Source organism: Anolis sagrei, chromosome 3, assembly GCF_037176765.1.
Source record: "Anolis sagrei isolate rAnoSag1 chromosome 3, rAnoSag1.mat, whole genome shotgun sequence".
In the NCBI taxonomy this organism is placed as follows: Eukaryota; Metazoa; Chordata; class Lepidosauria; order Squamata; family Dactyloidae; genus Anolis; species Anolis sagrei.
The window spans coordinates 125,713,409-125,735,446 of NC_090023.1; the positions used below are offsets into that span (position 1 = coordinate 125,713,409).

The 22,038-nt window shown below is 39.1% G+C and overlaps 1 protein-coding gene across 2 annotated transcripts in view; it reads left to right on the forward strand.

Moving 5' to 3' along the window:
- The window catches only part of GPC6 (glypican 6), a 903,858-nt gene that overhangs the window by 460,481 nt on the left and 421,339 nt on the right, over nucleotides 1-22,038 (forward strand). For both annotated transcript variants that reach the window (XM_060769495.2, XM_060769496.2), the window contains exon 3: nucleotides 11,013-11,404. In XM_060769495.2, coding sequence (XP_060625478.2) covers nucleotides 11,013-11,404 — 392 coding nt within the window. The remainder of the gene's footprint in view (nucleotides 1-11,012; nucleotides 11,405-22,038) is intronic.

The following is a 22,038-nucleotide window of genomic DNA, read 5'->3' on the forward strand; positions in this document are numbered from 1 at the left end:
CTGCTGGCTGTTGTATTGGATCACACGTTGAACACTTCACAATTGTCTAGGACTGTGTGATATATCAGCGAATAATGCATGCAGATCCCAGTAAGGTGGCCTTTTGCAGCTGGCAGATGGTGATTTTTCTCAATGCCGATTGTGTTTAAATGCAGGCCAAGGTCTTTAGGCACTGTACCCAGTGTGCCGATCACCACTGGGACCACCTTTACTGGTTCGTGCCAGAGTCTTTGCAGTTCGATATTTAAATTGTCATATCACGTCAGCTTTTCCAGTTGTGTCTCTTCAATCAGGCTGTCACCTGGGATTGCAACATCAACGATCCATACTTTGTTTTTTAACATGATCATGAAATTATTATTATTATTATTATTATTATTATTATTATTATTATTATTGGGGAGGAATCCTGCCCCTGGTGTCGCTTTACCCCTTGCATGCTAGCACAGAAGTGAAAGGAATCCATCACACCAAAGAAGGTGATGGGAATATTTTAGTATTAGGTGCTATTGACAGGTTTTACCCATCAGTAGCTAGGGATGGGAGAATTACAGAGTGCAGGAAACAAACCAGTGGGGGATGCCCGAGACATCATGCAATAAGGACCATCACCAACAGTGATAGTTCCATTCAATGTTGCTTTGTTTGTCTAATGTGATAAAATCTTATGACTGAGCATTACACCTCACCTTTAGATTACATCTTCTTCCCAGAAACCTTAAGTGATGTGCAATGTTCTTTCTACTCCATTTTATCCTTGCAAACTTGTGGGATGGAGCAAAGTTATTCAACAACTTGTGGATCTGAATCTCATTTTCCCCAGTCCTAAGCCTAAATCCAATATTGTCCTACTAATAGAAAAAATATATACTTGTAGAATTTATCTTTGAGCCATTGGAAATCTTCAAACTCTCACTAATCAGATTTGGTAAAAGATTGCACAACAAAATGATCACAAAACATGGAATATTAAATTAGAAAAATGGGAAAAATATGGAAGACAAAATTGAAAGAAATATTGAATTATGATTTGAAGATAATTTTTGATGATGTATAGATGATACCTAACACCAGCTGGACTCACCAAAATGTGCAAAGGTGCAACCAATATATCCTGGAAATATGGGAAAGAAGAGGGAGTCTTCTATCACATGTGGTGGATATGAAAAAACCAAAAGGTTCTGGAATCAAATACAACAAATACTGCAAAAACATTTAAAATTCAGATTCAACTCGAACTTGAAGTATTTTTATTATGCAAGCAGGTAAAGCTATACGATATATGATAATAGGATCAAAAATGCAATACTAGGAAAAGGCTGAAATCCCATCTATGGAAAACTTGAAAAGACATTTTTTTAAAAAATTGTGAATTGTTCTTCAATTTCATATAAAATAAGAAGTTAAAGGAAATATAATGACTTTGAGTTTTGAAACTTGATTACAAGAATAGAATATCTCATTTAAAGAGCAATGATCTACAACCAAGAACTGGAAAAACATGGTAAATTTTATCTATAGGAAGAAACACTTTGTTCTTATCAAAATGTTGGTCGTCAATTCAGAGAGCAAGTCAAAAGGAAAAGGGGGAAGCCAAAACAACCTTAGAAAGTCAAAAATGGGGAGACAAATTAAGTTGAAAGTTTACACAAAGTAATATGATATTATTTTAACTAATATAGTCTGTTTGAAATATATATCTGTAATATTTGTAATGTGGTTACAAAAACTGACAGATAAATGTGAGCCAAAGGGTTGTTCAGTATCATGCATTACAAGAATAATCATCTATATAAAGTTTTTGTTACTGGGTTATTTTTAGGTGATTTCTGACCTATGGTGATCCTGAAGTCAAATTACATCACCCATTAAACCTTAAAATAGGGCAGTTAAATGGGTGTCAAACTGCAATTGTTTGACAGTGTAGGTGTATCCTACTTCACTGACCATGGGTCTTCACCTCTATGTTGGTTTATATATAACTAAAATGAGAAAAAGAAGACAATTTGGCTATTGTTTTTTTAAAACCTCTTGTCCCTTAAATATATAACCTTCTTCAGATAACACTATGTAACACGATTTTTGTTCCTGGGCTATAAATGTAATTTCCCAATTAGTTCTATCATAAAAACATGGGAAAAAAAATTAAACTGCAAAAACTTTGCTTTTGTGTGACATCCTGCAGCATATTTTGCTATAGCTTTTCAAAGAGTATCAACCAATTCAACATAATTTATGGCAGCCACAAAAAAGTTTCTGGATTATAACAACTACTTGCAAAGTAAATATCACACAATTAAACAGGAAATAACACTTTCAAACCAGGAACAGATATTTTTTTCAAATTTTGTTACATAGTGTTGTGTAGCAAATCTGGCATAGACTATAGACTCATTGATGTGTGTTTGCAATAAGTGAAAAATTGGGTGGCACTGCTATATAAAATAGACTGCATTTAGCAATAAATTGGAGCGAAGTACTAATAAGCTGTAGAAAGAGAAATGAGCGGAGACATTTTTAATTACGAGAAGTTGACTTGGATATTATATTTAAACATAGGTTCTCAACTCTCTGAATTCTATTGCAAAAAATTAAAGCAATTTCCACATATGCTAAAAGGCATTTTATGGGAATTACTTGGAGGAGAAAGTGGCTTCAAAAAACAGAATACTTGGCACAGAATCTTCTGAATATTATTTAAAATACACATATTTTAATGTGTGGTAAAATGAGTCCTACAATGGCCTGTGGATTTTTCATTTGTGCTATGAATGATAATTCACTTTGACTTTTTGGGAAAAAAATGAAATGTTTGTCAAGTGATTGTTGGAGAGATAGAGATAGTTCCCATCATACAAATGAAAAATATTGGGAAAAGAAGAGCTGCACTCAGATCCAGTGCCCTGCCTTAAATGTGTAAGCTATTTTGTCTGCACAAAATATCATAAAATGTATAACAGTCACTGCTTGGTTTCCTGAAGAATGTATTTGTGATGTACAAAGGTTTGGCCTCACAAAATGTAATCAGTCTCTCTTCTGTTTCATTTCTTGATCCTAAGCCAAATTTTCTTACAGCCTGCAATTCTGGTCTAGCTCCTACTTCTGCATTCCAATTACCTATGATTAATAAGAAATCCTGTTTTAGTGTGTTGTTAATTTCCTACAGGACTCCAGGACAGAATTTTCCCCTTTCTTCTTCTTTTGCCTCTGTAATTGGAACATAAACTTGAATTATAGTTCTAGTGATAGGGTTTCCCTGAATTCTTAATGGTATTATTTAGTCAAAAATTGTATTATATTATTTGACTGTTGGCACATCTACAATGACCACTGATGAGCTCAGATCATCTCTGTGATCACCAAATGCTACTCAGAGCTGTTCTGGTGTAATGCTAGGCAAGGTGACCTTAACATGGTGTTGTAGTTGGCTTCTATTGTACCTCAGTAACTTGTTGAATGCCCTTCAATGTGGGATTGTTACTTTTGGCAATGATTCTTGTTTCATTTTTTAAAAAATCTTCTTGATAAAAGATATTCAACAGAGGTTTACCATGTCTCCTATATAGTACTAACAAGTGTTAGCTACAGTTGTCTCTTACAACCTCATCAGACAGGGTACTTTTCAGAAGCATGCATCGGTTCCTCCATAGTTTTACGATGGAGCCCACCATCCCCATCCCACAACATAGAACTACTACTCGCGATCCCACCTGCGTCTCAGGCGTGTTTGGTGGGGACGAGGGACAGGGCCTTCTCCATATTAGCCCCCCGACTTTGGAACACCCTCCCCAAGGACATCAGACAAGCCCCTATGTTGGCAGTCTTTAGGAAGAGCTTGAAGACCTGGGTGTGCCTTTCCAGAATAGGAAACTCCCTAGCATCTCTTTCCAGACGCACTTTATTAGAGATTTTAGATTGTCTGCACATCGCACTTACCCAGTCCTTGCATTCCACCTGTCATGTCCAGCACTTTTAACTGTACCCATTACATCCGGCCCGGCCCTAGTTTTACTGTGCCACGGTGTATTGTTTTATTGCTTTATTGTTATTGCTTTAATTGTTTTGGTTTGCTTATGAGTTGTGTGTATTGTTATGCTATTGTTTTATTGAGGGCCTTGGCCTTTGTAAGCCGCATCGAGTCCTTCGGGAGATGCAAGTGGGGTACAAATAAAGTTAATAATAATAATAATAATAATAATAATAATAATAATAATACTTCAAGCAGGACTCCATCTCAAACCTGCAGAGGAACCAGCACATGCCACCATTGTGGCAACACAGGAGGCTTCCCTTGTTGCATTTGGAATCAATAAGGGAAGACAGGCGATGCAGCGCATGGAGGCAATGGTTTCCCCACACTGGGCACTGCTGAATTCAGCATGATGCATGGAGATTCTGGTGACCCATCTGATGAGTTCCCTTTAAGATCTTCCAGGGAGGCCCTCCTTTCACTCCCACCACCATCACAAGCATGGTGAGTGGGGACAAGAGAGAGGGCCTTCTTCGTGGTGGCCCCCTAGAATGCCCTTCCTAGAGAAATAAGACATGTCAGCAAAGTTATAATCTTCATGTTGCAGAGTATCAAAAGAAAAATAAAATAATGCTGCAGCAGCAGCACAGCCCCAAAGTAATGTGGTCAATGAGAAGCTACATTGTAGCATAAAGTCATCTTACTTTATTGCTGGAACAAAAGCATAATGCAGTTTCAATGCAGGAACAAAACAAAAAAACACCAGAGAGAGAATACAGGCAGATGCAGAATATATGAACAAAGGAATATGCTCCACCTGTATCTGATTGGTAAGACTCAAATTACAAGTATACTAACAGTTAAAGGTACAAGCCTACCAACTAAACATAACCAAGTCATTCTATGAACTGTATAATTTTGCAAACATTATAATACTTTCAACAAGACAGGCCCCATCCCTCCCCTCCTTTCATTAGAGCCTGAAGATCTGGTGGTTTAAACAAGTTCTAGCTCAGCCCCAGATACTGTTGAATATGGCCATATCTTTTTCTACTAATTACCCAAGTTACTTCCTCCTATTTGGCCCTGGAAATGAACAGCCATAGACTCTACCTAATTTCCTGGGCCCTCTACAAATTGCACTAGCCTCAGCCCGGCCTTTTAAATTGCCTTGAACAGGCATATATATGCTATGGTGATTTTTATGCTTATATTGTCTTGTTAATTTTATGTTTATGTTGTTTACTTTGTATGTATTGATGATGTTACTTGAAAACTTCTCTGAGTCCCCTCGGGGAGATTGTGCGATATATAAATAAATTTTTGTTGTTGTTGTAGTGTCATTTCCCATTGCTGCTAGTGGTTAGTAACTGTTTGGCATCCAAAATATTCTAAAAGTTTACAATAATATCGTACAAATTTTTCAGAACAAAATTATTGGATCTTTTTTGTTGTGTTTCTTAGCTCTTATGATTTTTACTCTTGTTTTACTCTGTCTTCTCACCATCCCTCTCCACAAATTACTCTCCACAGTTCATATGTAAGAGTCTTATGACTCTTGAGACTGACACAGTTAAGTCTATATGAAAGACATTATAAATTTCCATTTCTAATTTGTAGTCCTATGTAGTCTCTGTGAGAGAAGTAAGCATACTGTAAAGCCAGTGATGTAAACTCAACTATACACTGACACTAATATCTGTTTCTTATACACAAAATTGAATTTGACAATTTTTGACTAGACTTTAGATTAGTTTGAAAAGTCATACAAACGTAGTCATTGCAGTGTTAGTGAGACAGAACATCTGCTATTATAATTAAAACCATTATTGTTCAACCTTGCGTGGTTTATTCTGCACTTTCTCCAGCATGATGATGATTTTTGTAATATTGGAAAAAGATAAAAGCAACTCAAGGAATTTTCATTGATGTTGCAGTGACCTTAGTTATTAACTGAATGTTGTTGCAGAAGAAATATAGGTGGTAGATTGTCCTTATCATTAAATAAATGACTGTTTCAAAAATGTGCATAATAATAACAACAATAAATGTATTTCTTACCCGCCTCTCCTCACATTTCAATGCAAGTTAAAATATTGCTAAAACACACAATCAAAACACATAATCATTTAAAAACACTCTGTAAAACATACATATTAAAACATATTTCCATAAAACACATATTAAAATACACAAAACAAAAGAGTGGAAGTTTAAAATTCATCTTTCAAACTGTCTGAGTAGGCCTGCCAGAAGAGATACATCTTCACTTGTGTCTTAAATTCTGACAGCTGTCAGAGCTGTACCAGCAGGTTATTCCACAGTCATGGGGTGGCCAATGAAAACATCCTTATTTAATTATTTTTATTTACTCCATTTATACCCTGCCCTTCTCACCCTGAAAGGGGACCCAGAGTGGCTTACAAACTACGGCAAAAATTCAGTGCTGCGTCGTGCACATAACAATAAACATATCATATTAAATGATTAAACAGTTAAACATAAACAGTTAAAAACATATAAAACAGATAAAAACATAGGTGCCAAGTCATGATTTCCAACTTGTTGGTTTTCCTGTAGTCATTATTCAAACTGCTAGGTTAAAGTGTCTTGCTTTGCTCCAGGAACAGTTTTACAACATGAGTAGAAGTAACTAAAAAAGATTTACTTCAGCAAAATTAGTGTAATTGTATTATTGACAGTGATGTTGTTTATTGTTGTTTGTGATATTGCTTATGTTGCAAATTGTACCTGTTTTTATATGTTGTACACCGCCGTGAGTCGCCCTAGGGCTGAGAACGGCGGTCTACAAGTGCAGCAAATAAATAAATAAATAAATAATGCAAACAGCAGTAAAGGAAGTGGAAGGTAAAATCCAAAAGCAATGCAAGGTCTTACAGCAGACATGAAACAAAAGTCTTTGGCAACAAGTCTTCACAGCAGACAGAAGCAAGAGTCTTTGGCAAAGAAGTCTGATGCAAAGCCAATGAAGGAGCTATAGCACGGAGACTGGAACACAAGCACACCAAGTAGGTCAGTTGCTGCCAGTGCTGACTTCTGGCTTCACTGCTAATGTATAGCCCTGAGCAAGCAGCACAGATATTCCTACAGCGAAGTCCGATTGCTCAGTATTTTTGCTGTGATTCTAGCTGATCTTCTCCTTTCTTCTTCTGTCCTTCGCTGTTCTAAAAATGTAGGGACTTGTAGTAAAAATTCAAAATGGCATTGACAAATTGGAAAACTGGGACAAACATCTTGGCAGGAATAAAAATGCACAACGATAGGATGGCTTGTGACTTAAAAGTAGTATATGTGAAAATGATCTTGAGGTCTTAGCAGACTAATTGTTAAAATGTGAGTAAACAAGATGATGCAGTGAACTGTAAGAAGGAAGAAAAGAGCATGAGTAGGTTAATATGACAACTTTTTAAATATCTTAGAAGGCAGTGTAGAAGCTGAAGATCCCACCTAAATATTAGGAAGAGGTTTACCTTAAGTACTGTTTTAAGTGTTGGATAGACTGTCTGAAATTTTTTAAGAGCAGAAGCCCCTGTGATTCTTTCCAACTCTGTGATTCCATTATTCTAAAAAGGAGTCTTTTATTTTGGGAGATCTTCAAATGAGCTAGTAAATGGCACCATCTTATATGTTTAGCCTGTGTGTGGCTTACTTTGAGTCATCTATGATTTTTGGTGACCCATGAAATCCCTCAGAGATGGTTTTACCAATTTTTCCTATGAAATATATCCCACAGCACTTGATAGTGTTTTGGGGATGAGCTGCTTCATTTTCCATACGAGATGGAATTTGGTGCCTTTAGATGCCTCTATTTTTGCTTTTGATTATCCAGTGTTTTAATTTATGTGGAGAGTCCATATGAGGAAGGAAAATTCTGTGATGCAAACATTCCATCACACATGAAAAAAAGAGAGACACATTTTTGATGGATGGGGCAGTGCTGAGCGGGTTCTCTGTGGTTTTCTCTCACATTGGATTCTAATCACAATTTCTCCTTAAGGCTAAAAATCAGAACTGCTGGAATATTTCAAGGTCAAGTGTCATATTTGAGTAATGTAGGTTTGAACTAGCTTTAGGTTGGAACTTGACAGGATCTATTCGCAAACTGGCACTTTCTTAGTTCAACGTGGAGGGTGCATATATCAGAGAAAATAAAAAGGAAGAGAGAATGCTTGACCTCTCTTGCACCTGCCAATTGCTCCCTGAAGATTGTTTTCTTCTCAGCTTGTTCCACTTACCTTTGGTTTTGGTGCTCAGTTGGAGAAAAGGCAATTTTTAAAATGGCAGGAGGTGGACACGTTCAGATCAGGAATCAGATGACAGAGGATGTATTCCTCTTTTCTGTCTGTTTTGAATGAAGGCATTCAGAGGAAGGTGGGAATTGGAATCCATTCTAATAATGATTTTGTTTTTCTCTTGTAAATATGATCAAAGGATTTTCAGAGCACTGTTATTAACACTACTTTTTTTGGCTTTGCGGTTTCATTTGTTTCACCTGAAATACAGAGTGGGAAGTTACATATATATGTAGACTATATATATATATATATATATATATATATATATATATATCTGTAGAATCTGTTTGGCATATTCTATCTGACAAAAGCATTAAGAATTTAGATATTTAATGTCAAATTTAAACTAATGTATGTCCTAGCATCACTTTTGTAGTAAAGGTTTTCTGCATACCCATTTAGTTGAAATTCTGTCACCTCAACCCCTTTTGCTCCTCTTTCCCCCTCAACAAAAGGAAGTATGTGGCGCATTCCCAACCAGCCCTCGAATAGATGCTGGGCCATAAAATACAGCTACATATTCTTTTGACCTTGTGGTTCTTTCTAATCGATTTGGTTGAAGAAGTGTGGGATGCCATTTCACTAACATAATATTTATTTTACTCTTTGGAGCTTCGTTGGCATAATTATCCCTCATATACAATTTCTGAGGCACCAGCTTCTAGAATTCAGTATTGGTTTTGGCAATGTGATCCCGGGATCAAGGAAAATTCTGAGGTTTTTCAGGACTCATGGAAAACTAAGCTAGGTCTAGATAGATAGATGATAGATTTTTAACACAAGTATAACATTTTATTATCTTTACTAAACACAAATACATACACACAACCACAAAAAACATTGTAACAATGGAAAACATTTATCAAGATTAATACTGATAAACTACTAGCTATCTTATCTAATACCATGTCTTTGATGATGACTGTAAACCGCCCTGAGTCGCCTGCGGGCTGAGAGGGGCAGTGTATAAATATAGTAAATAAATAAATAAATAAATAAATATTACATGGAAACCAATACAAAAGGGAAAAGAAAGAGAGAAAACAAGGGGGGTAGACACGGCTTGGCTTGCAACTCCAAGCTGAAGATATTATAGTGGGCCCTTGGTAACCACTGGGGTTTGGTTCCAGGAGCCTCTATGGATACCAAAATCTGTAGATATTCAAGTCCCATTCTATACAATGGTGTATTACACAGTGCTTTGGGGGCATTTTAAAAAGTATTTTCAAACAGTGAATGGTTGATTCCATGGATGCAAAATTTGTGGATACAGAAGGCTGATTGTATTAGCTTCCAAATCCTGCTTCCAAGCCCTTCTTCCTCTGAAAGCAATTGTACTGCTTTTGTTATTTATCAAACTAGATAACTTATATGTATTTATCAACTACAATCGAAATGTAGAAAGCCATATTTATTTTCAGGGAAGTTTGTAAGGGCTTTATTTCTTCTGTTCTTGAATGAAACACATTAGCACATTTTAAATTAAAGGCTTCTTATTAGCAATTAAGTCATCAGAGTAGCATATTGATATTGTAGAATTAATGTACTGGGTTCAATCTGAGGTCCTCTGGATACTCCTCTTGATTGAAATCCAGCTCTGTTATAATGTCTTCAGTGAAGACCAACCCCTTCTTAGAATATCCTTTAGAGTCTCTAAGTGAAGGGTGTCACACTCACTTACATTGTGGGGCACATTAGACTTATGGTTGCTTTCAAAGTGGTCTAGTGGTCGGTGTTTTTCAGTTTTTACTCAGTTTGAGTCCTCAGATGTTGCTGAGCGACAATTCCCATCACTTTTGATTTTCTGTCAAGTGGACTGTGGATATTGGAGATAGCAACCCAACAGAGCTTGTGGCTCAGAAGATAGAGAAAGGTTAAAGATATTTTAACATCAGACATCATATCCCCAAGTCTTGTATCTAAATTCAAACCCCACTCTCCGGACTAAACAGAACAAACTGCAGCCTTCCAGATGTTACTGTATCCCAACTCCCATAAGCTCTACTCATAATGTCTAATGATGAGGAATACAGGAGTTATCGTCCAGCGTCTTGAAGGCCACATAAAATAACATAGCAGGCCAAATTCAGTTTGCAGGCCTTGATTTTGACACATGTGTACTAAGTCCTTCTCTTCAGTCTTTTACCTTATTTCCCACACACTCATCTGCAAGCCTTCAACACAACTCCCAACTTTCTGGCATTGGCATGTGGCTGTCTGAATCTCACATTATTTTGTATGTAGTACTCAATCGCTAGAACACCAGTAATTCGGTATTTAAGTGGTAGGAGTTTCAGTGCTTAAATAATCTCTGGAATATAAATGGAACAACTTTCATAGCAGTTTCCTTAAAAGTGTATTTAACATTTAAAGCTATGGATTTTTTATTCTTCATCCTCATGAGGAATCCAAAGCTTTCTATTTTTAATGCGATGTTTAAAAAACCATTCACTGATTCAAATGTAAGGTCTCATAACTGTACACACATATTTGAAAGTATGCCTCATTGAATACAACAGGATTTTCTTTTGAATAATTTTACATACTATTTGAATATTTGTTGTTTTAATACATAGAGCATCTAAATTATTTGAGCAGATTTCTTCCTCAAAGCAGTATGGAAGTATGTAAAGAGATCTGATAGGATTGACATGATTATTTATTGTGGTGATGTGACTGTAAGTGTTATTATGTTTTTCTTACACACTTATTTCTTTTTTGTATAGAATTTTTCCGAGAACTCCTGGAGAACGCGGAGCGATCCTTAAATGATATGTTTGTACAGACGTATGGCATGCTCTACATGCAGAATTCAGAAGTGTTCCAGGACCTTTTCATAGAACTGAAACGATACTATACAGGAGGCAATGTTAACTTGGAGGAAATGTTGAATGACTTCTGGGCTCGGTTATTAGAGCGAATGTTCCAACTCATAAATCCCCACTATCATTTCTCAGAGGACTACCTTGAGTGTGTCAGCAAATATACAGACCAACTTAAGCCTTTTGGAGATGTACCACGGAAGCTGAAGGTACAAGTAACGAGAGCTTTCATCGCCGCACGGACCTTTGTTCAAGGGCTGACCGTAGGCAGAGAAGTCGCTAACAGGGTATCAAAGGTAATCCGAATTATTTAATTGTTTTTGTTGCTAGCTCAGTTGCTTTGCTTGAGACTTATGTCCTATTTCAAGTTGTCATTTAGAGCATACTACTTTTCATCTCTGCTTCAATTATAGCTAAATGGGAAGTTGACTGAGGTGTGAGTAACTATAGCTAGTTTTCTGACATGGATTCTGCCAAAAAGATAACAGAACTGCCTAGGCTTACATTTTTAAAAGAATATTGTGACAATATTCATCTAGAGAAATGTCTTTTATTATCATAAGGCCTATTGTACTAGCCTGCTAGCTCCCCAACTTTGCTTCTTTATCTCTGTCTACCATGAGTCTCAATCTCTTAGAATTGATTGAGGGGTGAAAAAAGCAATATGCAGCTGTGCTAGAATAATGCCACATCAGATGGAAACTGAACAATAGTGTTCTTGATGCCACATCTGGAAAACTAGTGTAACGAGACATTCTGGAAAAGATGTGATCTAATCCCTCAGTGGTATATTCTAATAGAAGAGAATTGTAGTCAATTGTGCATCCTACAGGGTCTTCAGACAACCCCCCCCCCCCCACTTTCCCTGATCACAGAATGTGGTGGTTGAGAGGAAAGTGTCAAAAGGCATAAGGTTGTCTACCACCAATATAAGTAATCTATTCTCTCACATTTGATATTTTTGTTTTTCCCTTCCTATAATTAGCGATGGCGTTCAGATTTGGCATACTAGTGGAGTATTTTATGTTTGTGGTGACAAGTGAGGGAGTTCTAGGTTTTAACATCTGAAATTTTAGAGAGTTTCCATCCCTAAGTTAAACTTTCTGTAGCCTGCTTCTAACTAGTGAGGGCGAGCAAGGTAGTTCATTTTATAAAATGAGTAGCATTTGATCTGTCTTGATGAAAGGGGAGAACCCTTCCTGCTCTTTTTGATTGGGAGTGCAGGGTTTCAGTCAGCACTGAGCAAATACATGACAGCTGGGTGGATGGACGCTCCTGAATATACCAGTACTTCTATTCTATAATGAGGTGAATATCCACTCTTACCTATTTGCTTAATGCTGACTCCAGGGCAATTCATCTTATCTGGCACTGAAAGTTATGATTCAGCAATTTTATGCAGTGTCTACTAATAATTTTACCTAATGAGCCATTTACCTGTCTGTCACTTCAACCTATTCAGGAGCTAAAATAGTAGTTAGGGATGAGCATTGCATTCAGATGAATTCAAGATCTTGAGTTAAAGTGAATCTTATGGAAGAGATCTGGACGACATCTACCAGAAGAAGGTATATTATTAATTACTTTGAAGCCAACCTTTGTAGCAATCACTTCCATATAAATAGGGTAGTGAATCCACTCCACATTTTAAATTCAAATGTAAAGGAAGTATCCAAAATAAGTTCGACAACCCTGAGAGCTCTTTTAAAGTTCAGATGTTAAAATCTATCAGAGCAGGTTCATCATCTCATTGATATACTATATAAGAAATCAGCAGTCACTCTTTCATAGAAATTCAGATTGTGAATGTGCAATATTTCTCCACAATTTCAAAAAAAGTGGGGAAAAGATGGAGAGAGGGAAAGGAGTGAGGGAGAAAACAGGTTGTGATTTTGTGACTGAGCTAGTTTAATCTTCCAAGCTGGGAAAAACTTTACTTTTTTTAGTTCAGTGCTGGTGAGGTTGCAAAAAGAATTTACCTGAGGCTGTGTCTCTTTATATTCACTGCATTTTGCAACTAGAGGACAGCAATATTACTCCAGGATTCTACGAATGTCCTGGAGGTCGATAAACTGAGATATGATGCCAGCACCCACTATTCAATGTCTGGCTGATACTGTCATCAACTTTTCAGGAACTGATTTAACATTTCCGAGACTTTGGCACTGTCAGTTGAGCAGATAATGAAACACTTCTTCCCAAAGCTATTTTTATTCACCATAAATCCCTAGACCGATCCAACAATAATTTTACAGTTTCTTTGCTCAGAGATACATCTCTATGATATATGCCATTTGCATACAAATTCCCCACAAACTACAGTGGGCAAAAGGGGAAGTAACTCTCCTTCCCCACAAACTTTAAATACTCTCTTGTAACCCCAAAATTTCACAACTTTGTGAAAAGTGGGAGCTTATTTCCTTAAAGAGAACTGTATTGTATTTATTGTTTCATAAGAAATAGTCTATAAAAACACAGAGGGAGAAAATAAAAACACATTCTTACTTACATGCATTCATAGAGAGAGACCTGTCTGAAATCTGATAGGTTTCAAGCTTTAACAAACTTATCACCCTGAACATTCCTTTTCACATCTGATTTTGGAAGCTTACCACTTTCAAATCACATTAGTTCTTTGGTGGGTATCTGCCAAAAAAATACTACAGAAATCTAAATAGACTTGGTAGACTTGGGAAAGAAACCTGAAACCCAGGAAAGTCACAGATGCCAGATAGAATTGACAGTAGAAGACAAAGGGGATTAATAGTCTCAATAGTTATAAAATGACTAAATTTCTTTACTGTGTTTCCTTTCAAAATGATCAATTATGGGCTCTATTGCAACATACATTTGTAGCACTATTAGCCCTCATCTTTTGGTACGATCTTCAGCACTTTCTTCCCAGCCCCCGACCTTACAGTTTATGTTGTATTAGTCCTGTCCTGTCCTATTACTCTCAAATCTGCATATGCCCACTTTTCTCAGTCTTGGTTGTTTGTTGTTTATGTTTTATGATGTCTTAGATTTAATTGATTTTATTGTCTTACTATAGTTGATTGTTATAGGTTGATTGTTGTTGTTGTTGTTGTTGTTGTTGTTGTTGTTATTATTATTATTATTATTATTATTATTCCCTGCCCTGGCTCCATCTTATGAACTCCATCTTATGAACTCCAAGTATTAACCAGAACCTCCCAGCTTAGCTTCCAAGATCTGTGGGATCTGATCTGATGCCTTTATGGTTTTAAGATCCTTAAAATGGAAATTAGAATGTTACAATTGTGTAGTATGAAAAGCCCCTATGTCTGCACAATTTCATCCAATTTTATATAGAAATAAAAATGGTAGATGTGTTGACAAAAAACAGTACACATACGAGAAACATTTAAAGATTACTTTCACAAATCCTATTTTTATTTGTCTCATATTTGGCATTTTCTTTAAGAGGAGCCTGAAAATGTGGTTGTTCCAGTGTGCCTTCCCAGAATAAGGAACCCTAAGCAACATGTCCCAAATCGCACTTTACTAATGATCTAGGATTGTCTGCTCGCTCCATTTCTCTCCAAATACCCATCCTAGTTATATGTCACCTTGTCATGCCCAGTATTTAAACATTTTAATTATTACATTTGGCCCTGCCATAGGTTTTTTAATGTGTCATGGTGTTACTGTTATTGTTTATTGCTTTGTTTATGAGTTATTTATTGTCTGTGTTGCTGTGTTGTTTTTATTGATGTATTTGGGCTCGACCTCTTGTAAGCCGCACCGAGTCCTCTGGGAGATGGTAGTGGGGTATAAATAAAGGTTTATTATTATTATTATTATTATTATTATTATTATTATTATTATTATTATTCCAAGGATAGTTGACTCAGAGTCCTCACAGAAATTCATTGAATCTCAGTCCTTACTGAAGCAGGGTCTGAATCCCATCTCCCCTTTAGTGAATACTTCATTAATAACTTCTACACCTCTATTATGTGGAAATGAAGATTATGTACACAAAATGAAATGAAAAATCTGCTCTACTCAGCTAACCTCATCTAACTCATTAAGACCTTTGAAGAGCTAAGTGGAACAGTTTCTCCTTGTTGTAGCATTCTGTAGACTAATTCCTACCTAGCACACCAATTATTTTACCCTTCTCTTTCAAAAGAATTTCTTTTTCTATTATTATTTTTTGCCTCACTCACCAGTCTACTCTAAAATGAGACTCTGATCAATTCTGATCAAATCATTTATATTCATATCACAGCATATAGCTGAGTTGTTAAAGAGTTGCTGGATAAAATTCAGAATATAAAAATAAGTCAACTGTCACATTGCCCCGCCCACCCTGTATTGCAGATCTTTGTAATCTGCCAGGCGGTCTTCACATGCAAAAAGGAATGATGTGGATGATTTAGAGTCTTTGTGATTAATGAAATATTCCGCAAAGAATTTCCCTGCCTTCAACTGTGTGCTTTATTTTTCTTGGCCAGCATTTTTTTATACTCTGAGCACTACAAATAACCTGTAGCTTTGGTATTATTCTAATCTAGATAACAGCTGTATTTCTTTAGAAAAATGTGCTCTATCAGTGATAGTTTTAATTTTCCCTGTTATGTAACTCATAAAAAAAGCTTTCCTTTTACATGCAATATTTGTGGAAATGAAGACATGATACTTCTCACTGGGCCATAGTTTTACAATACCATCAGAATCTCTAAATGGCCATGCATGACTCATTTTCTGTGGAAAGAGATATTTTCTGAAACAACTGGAATATTTTGCTTTCATGGGATATTCCAAATTTATCTCAAAATCTAATTTTAATGTAATATTGGGTAACATAAGGATGCAATTGTTACTACTTCTATAAAATGAAGATTCAGAGGGTTTGGTGGTAGTAGAATTTAAGGAGGGAACAGAAGGGAATATTTTGCAAGGAAGAAATTAGGGGTGCAGTTGGAAACAAAATTAATGCCCTAAGAGTTCAAGACAATTTTAGTCCTATTATGCTAAGCATGACACTTCCTTAAAGACAGATACTGCTATGTGTTTAATCAGGATGTTTTAATTAATTATACTAGTGGAATATCTTCATCCTTTGTCTCAAAAATATTGGTAGTCAATCAGAAACCATTTATAGCTTCCTTCAAAATTTGTGAAAAATATTTAACGATAGAATAAACAAATGTGGCTCAGAACTTTGGCTTGTGAATTGGCCTCAACATTTTGTCAGTGTTTATGGTTTTCATCTCCATTCAAGTAGTCTATTTGAAAATGAAAATCCAAAGAGAAGGGATTTCTGGAAGTATAAATGGATGTCCTGACATAAGTTATTTAGGCATCATGGAAGATGTTCTCAAATCTGACTGAGTTATTTTCATGGTTGCGCACATTGCAATGGCTAGTTAACTCAACATTAGAAATGGATGGCTTCCAAGATGTCAGAAATGGGCCTGCCACAACCTATTAGGAAATATTTTAAATCCTTAGATAACAAAAGAGAGCTGTTTGAGCTGCTTTTGCAAAGAGGAGAAGGTTGGGGCATTGTAGCAGAGATTAATGAGATAAATAATGGGTAGGAAAATAGATGAGCATTTTCTGAGGCATTGCTGGTAAACTGTATAAGTTAAAAGGATAATGGAGCAGTAAAACTGGAAGTCTCATAGTACACTTCCAGATGGTACACCATACAATTCAGCCCAGGCATGTAGCCCGGGGGGGGGGGGGCTTGAGGGGCTTCAGCCCCCCCCCCCCCCAAAAAAAATCTTATGGTGGTTTGCGAAAAGGCCTTACTGGTGCATTATTTAAACTGTTATATTTATTCATATCATGATCTGATCACCATACTCAATATATCCCATATGCATGGGGGTATTGGGGTAATGATACAAAAGGTTTGCTAGGCTAGACCCTCTTTTACTAAGACTCAGCCCGCCCCGCCCCCGAAACTCAACCCCACCAACCCCCCCCTGAAAAAAATTCAGCTCCCCCCCCCCCCGAAACGAAATCCTGGCTATGGGTCTGATTCAGTCCATTTTTTCGATTGTGTTGACCATCCTCAATTGTATTGACCATTGTCTTTAACTGTGCCAATCATTCTAATTGTGCTGATCTCTTCTGACTGTGCTAACCACCCCTGATTATGTGACCACCTTTCTCAACTGTGCTGACCAATCTTCAATGTGGTTGTGCGGGGTACTTCATCATTTTGCACGATTTTAGCACTTTACTCTATTAGCACTTTAAATTACTACTTCTGTGGCACTTTAACTAATTCTAGCACTTTAACCAATTCGATACATCTAGCGTTGAACTAAGCCCTCCATGACGCATTTCATTTAGCACTTTAGAGCTAATTGTCAAGCCATTGCACTTTAATTATTTATTCCATCGTGTATGTTGACATAATTTTCCATCTGTACGCTAAGAGCCTCAACGAACCCCCTGACTGTGTTTAACAGCTGTCATTCATGTCACTACCCATTCCCTGGCATTTATTAATCTTGTTGCTAATTGTTTATGGTGGACAGAGGGAATGGAGTAGCTCAGAGGGACCCGAGTATAACATAATAGGAACGGGAAATGACTGGAAGGCGAAGCCATGGCAATTTGAAGCTGTAATATATCAAACAGTCAATAATGAACTATGGGTTGTTATCACGGCTGTTGAATGCGTCATGGAGGAGGGAGAGGCTTCCGTTAACCGGGGAGCCCCCATAGAAGTCGTGGTGGGGAGGGGGAGATACGGGAAAGGGAGACCTTTAATTCGGCCTAGGGAACGTGGAACAACATTAGTAATCCCAAATCGGTCTCCTGATACGGTAAGTTGGTGTAACCAGGATGGCGGTCCCTCTGGATTGAAAGTGGTGCTGTTGAACGCCAGATCTGTCAATGGTAAAACAACTTTCATCCAAGATTTAATCCTGGATGAACGGGCAGATCTGGCGTGCATCACAGAGACCTGGCTGGACGAAGCGGAGGTGTAAATTTGACCCAGCTTGTCCACCTGGGTTCTCTGTGCAGCACCAACCGAGATCCGGAGGGCGGGGAGGCGGGGTTGCAGTAGTCTATAGAGATTCCATTCCTCTGACCAGGGCCCCCATCCCGCAGTCAACAAATTTTGAATGCGTCCACCTGAGGGTGGGTGACCGGGACAGATTAGGGATTCTGTTAGTGTACCGTCCACCTCGCTGCACTACAGTCTCCCTACCTGAGCTAGCAGGGGTGGTCTCGGACCTGGCACTGGAGTCCCAACGGCTACTTGTGCTGGGGGACTTCAATGTCCACGCCGAGACCGCCTTATCGGGAGCGGCTCAGGACTTCATGTCTACCATGGCAACCATGGGGCTGTCCCAACAGGTATCTGGCCCCACCCACAGTGCTGGACATACATTGGACTTGGTTTTCTGTCAGGGATGGGAGGAAGGTGGCGGTATTGAGGAGTTAACCATCTCTCCGTTGCCATGGACCGACCACCACCTGGTCAGCTTTAGACTCACTGCACCCCCTAACCTCCGCAGAGGTGGAGGACCTATTAAATTGGTCCGCCCCAGGAGGCTTATGGATCCGGAGGGATTCCTGACGGCTCTTGGGGAATTTCCCGCCACCTCGGTTGGTGATCCTGTTGATGCCCTGGTCGCTCTCTGGAATGGGGAGATGACTAGGGCAATAGACACAATCGCTCCAGAACGTCCCCTCTCAAGTAGTCGAGCTAAACCAGCCCCTTGGTTTACCGAGGAGCTGGCAGCGTTGAAGCGAAAGAAGAGGGAACTAGAGGGCATGTGGCGTTCGGATCCGAGCGAGCCAAATTGAACACGGTTTGTGTCCTTTTTAAGGTCATATGCCGCGGCAATAAGAGCCGCAAAGAAGACTTTCTTTGCGGCCACTATTGCGTCTGCAAAGAACCGTCCGGCTGAACTGTTCCGAGTTGTCAGAGGCCTGTTAAAACCCACCACTCAGGATGGGTGCCCTGATGACTCGGCAGCTCGCTGTGAAGCCTTTGCTCAGTTCTTTGCAGACAAAGTCGCTTTGATCCGCTCTGGACTGGACACCATATTAACGGCAGTCTCAGAGGATGTAACATGAGCATCTGCTTGTCCGGTTTTGATGGATTCATTTCAATTGGTTCAAACCGAGGATGTGGACAAGGTGCTTGGAGGAATGAGAGCTACCACATGCATCCTAGACCCCTGCCCATCCTGGCTTCTAAAGGAGGCCAGAGGGGGATTGGCCGAGTGGGTTAAGGTGGTGGTTAATGCCTCCCTTCGGGAGGGCAAAATTCCAGCCAACTTAAAGCAAGCTGTGATAAAACCGCTGTTGAAGAAACCATCACTGGACCCCACTCAATTCATCAACTATCGGCCTGTTTCCAATCTTCCCTTCTTGGGCAAAGTCATGGAACGTGTGGTGGCCTCACAACTCCAGGCATTCTTGGTAAACACGGATTATCTGGATCCGGCACAGTCTGGCTTTAGGCCAGGGCATGGTACCGAGACAGCCTTGGTCGCCTTAGTGGATGATCTCCGTCGGGAGCTCGACAGGGGGAGTGTGTCCCTGTTGGTGCTGCTGGACCTCTCAGCGGCCTTCGATACCGTCGACCACGGTATCCTTCTGGGACGCCTCACGGGAATGGGTCTCGGAGGTACTGCTTTGCAGTGGCTCCGGTCATTCCTCGAGGGTCGGTCTCAGAAGGTGTTACTGGGGGACTCCTGTTCTACCCCACAACCTTTGTTTTGTGGGGTTCCTCAGGGTTCAATACTGTCTCCCATGTTGTTCAACATCTACATGAAGCCGCTGGGTGAGATCATCCGGAGTTTCGGGGTGTGATGTCATCTGTACGCAGATGATGTCCAACTCTGTCACTCCTTTCCACCTGCTACTAAGGAGGCTGTCGAGGTCCTGAACCGGTGCTTGGCCGTTGTGACGGTCTGGATGGGGGCGAACAAATTGAAATTGAATCCAGACAAGACAGAGGTACTCCTGGTCAGTCGCAGGGCCGAACAGGGTATAGGGTTACAGCCTGTGTTAGACGGGGTCGCACTCCCCCTGAAGACACAGGTTCGCAGTTTGGGTGTGATCCTGGACTCATCGCTGAGCCTGGATCCCCAGGTTTCGGCGGTGACCAGGGGAGCATTCACACAGTTAAAACTCGTGCGCCAACTGCGACCGTACCTTGGGAAGTCTGACTTGGCCACGGTAGTCCACGCTCTGGTTACATCCCGCCTTGACTACTGCAACGCTCTCTACGTGGGGTTGCCTTTGAAGACGGCTCGGAAGCTCCAACTAGTCCAATGGGCGGTAGCCATGGTACTAACAGGGGCAGGGCGCAGGGAGCACACAACTCCTCTGCTGTACCAGCTCCACTGGCTGCCGATTAGCTACCGGGCCCAATTCAAAGTGCTGGCATTGGCCTTTAAAGCCCTAAACGGTTCTGGCCCAACATATCTATCCGAACGTATCTTGGCCTATCAGCCCACCAGGACCCTAAGATCTTCGGGAGAGGCTCTACTCTCCATCCCACCTGCTTCACAGGTGCGGCTGGCGGGAACGAGAGACAGGGCCTTTTCTGTGGTGGCCCCGCGGCTTTGGAATGCCCTCCCTATAGAGATAAGATCAGCCTCCTCGGTGATGGTATTTAGAAAAAAACTGAAGACATGGATGTTTGAACAAGCATTCGGCTAATCCGGTGCAATGAAGTTCATGATCAAGGACTGGCAATCACAGACAACGAAATTGGATTATGATTTTAGTTAAGAGATGCATTGATCTGTATTGGTGGCCCAATACTGTGTACTGTATACGTGTTCTATGTTTTTAATCTGAATATTGCTGTTTTTAAGTGTTTTTTAAGTGTTGTAAACCGCAATGAGTCGCCGATTTCGGCTGAGATATTAGCGGTATACAAGTGCATTAATAAATAAATAAATAAATAAATAAATTCAGCCAGAAAACTGGAAAGGGTTCTGTGATGCACTGCTCAGATTCTTAATGCAGGAAAAGACATGAAAGCTAAGGCCCCATCTATGCTGCCATATAATAGAACTTGAAACTGCATTATATGGTCAATGTAGACTCACATAATACAGTTTAACTACATTGAACTGCATTGTATGAGTCTACACTGACCACACAATGCAGTTTTAAAATGCACTGTGGCAGTGTAGATGGGGTCTGAGGCAATCATGCAGAGATTCCTGAGGTTTCAAAAAATGCTGAAAAAAAGAAGAACTACTATGAAATACTGCTGCTAAGATTCTTTGTATAACTACAAATTAGAGCAGAAAAGGTAGGATACTCCCAATAATCTTTTGGGGAGTTAGGTAATGGAGGCTTTTGGTACAGTAAAGCTAATACTGTAATATAAGAAGAAAAGGGGTAGAGGGGATATTCCATAATATATATTTTAAGAAGGTAAGTGGGACCAAGGAAGTGTATACTGGAGGCTGGATGATTTTTTCCCCCAACATGACTTTGTGTCCAAAATGGAGAGTGTTGAAAACAATGTTCTATATTTGCATACACTTTTTGCAATTATTCCCACTTTAGTCATTCCCATTTTAAAATATGTGTACTGTTTTGTGCACATTTTGTTTCTCAGAAATGTACAGTATCCTGTAAGCCTCATAAATCTGCAAAGCATACAACAGGCTTGAGAAGACAGAAGAATGCTTCCTTTCTTTGGGACTCTTGATTTCTATGAAATTTGTTTCCATTCTAAGTGGAGGAGGATTCAACATCTAGTGTGGAAAGCAAATCTATGGGTACCACTATGCTGCAAAAACATATTTCCTACATTGTTATATGAAACTATTCATCCATTTGAAGCCCTCGGGCTCTCCCATAAAAATATAATGGTCACGGGCATACATGTCACAGTTTCATTCAAAGCTGCTGTCAAACTCTTGTGATGCTTGTAAAGGAACTTAACAATTAAGTTAGC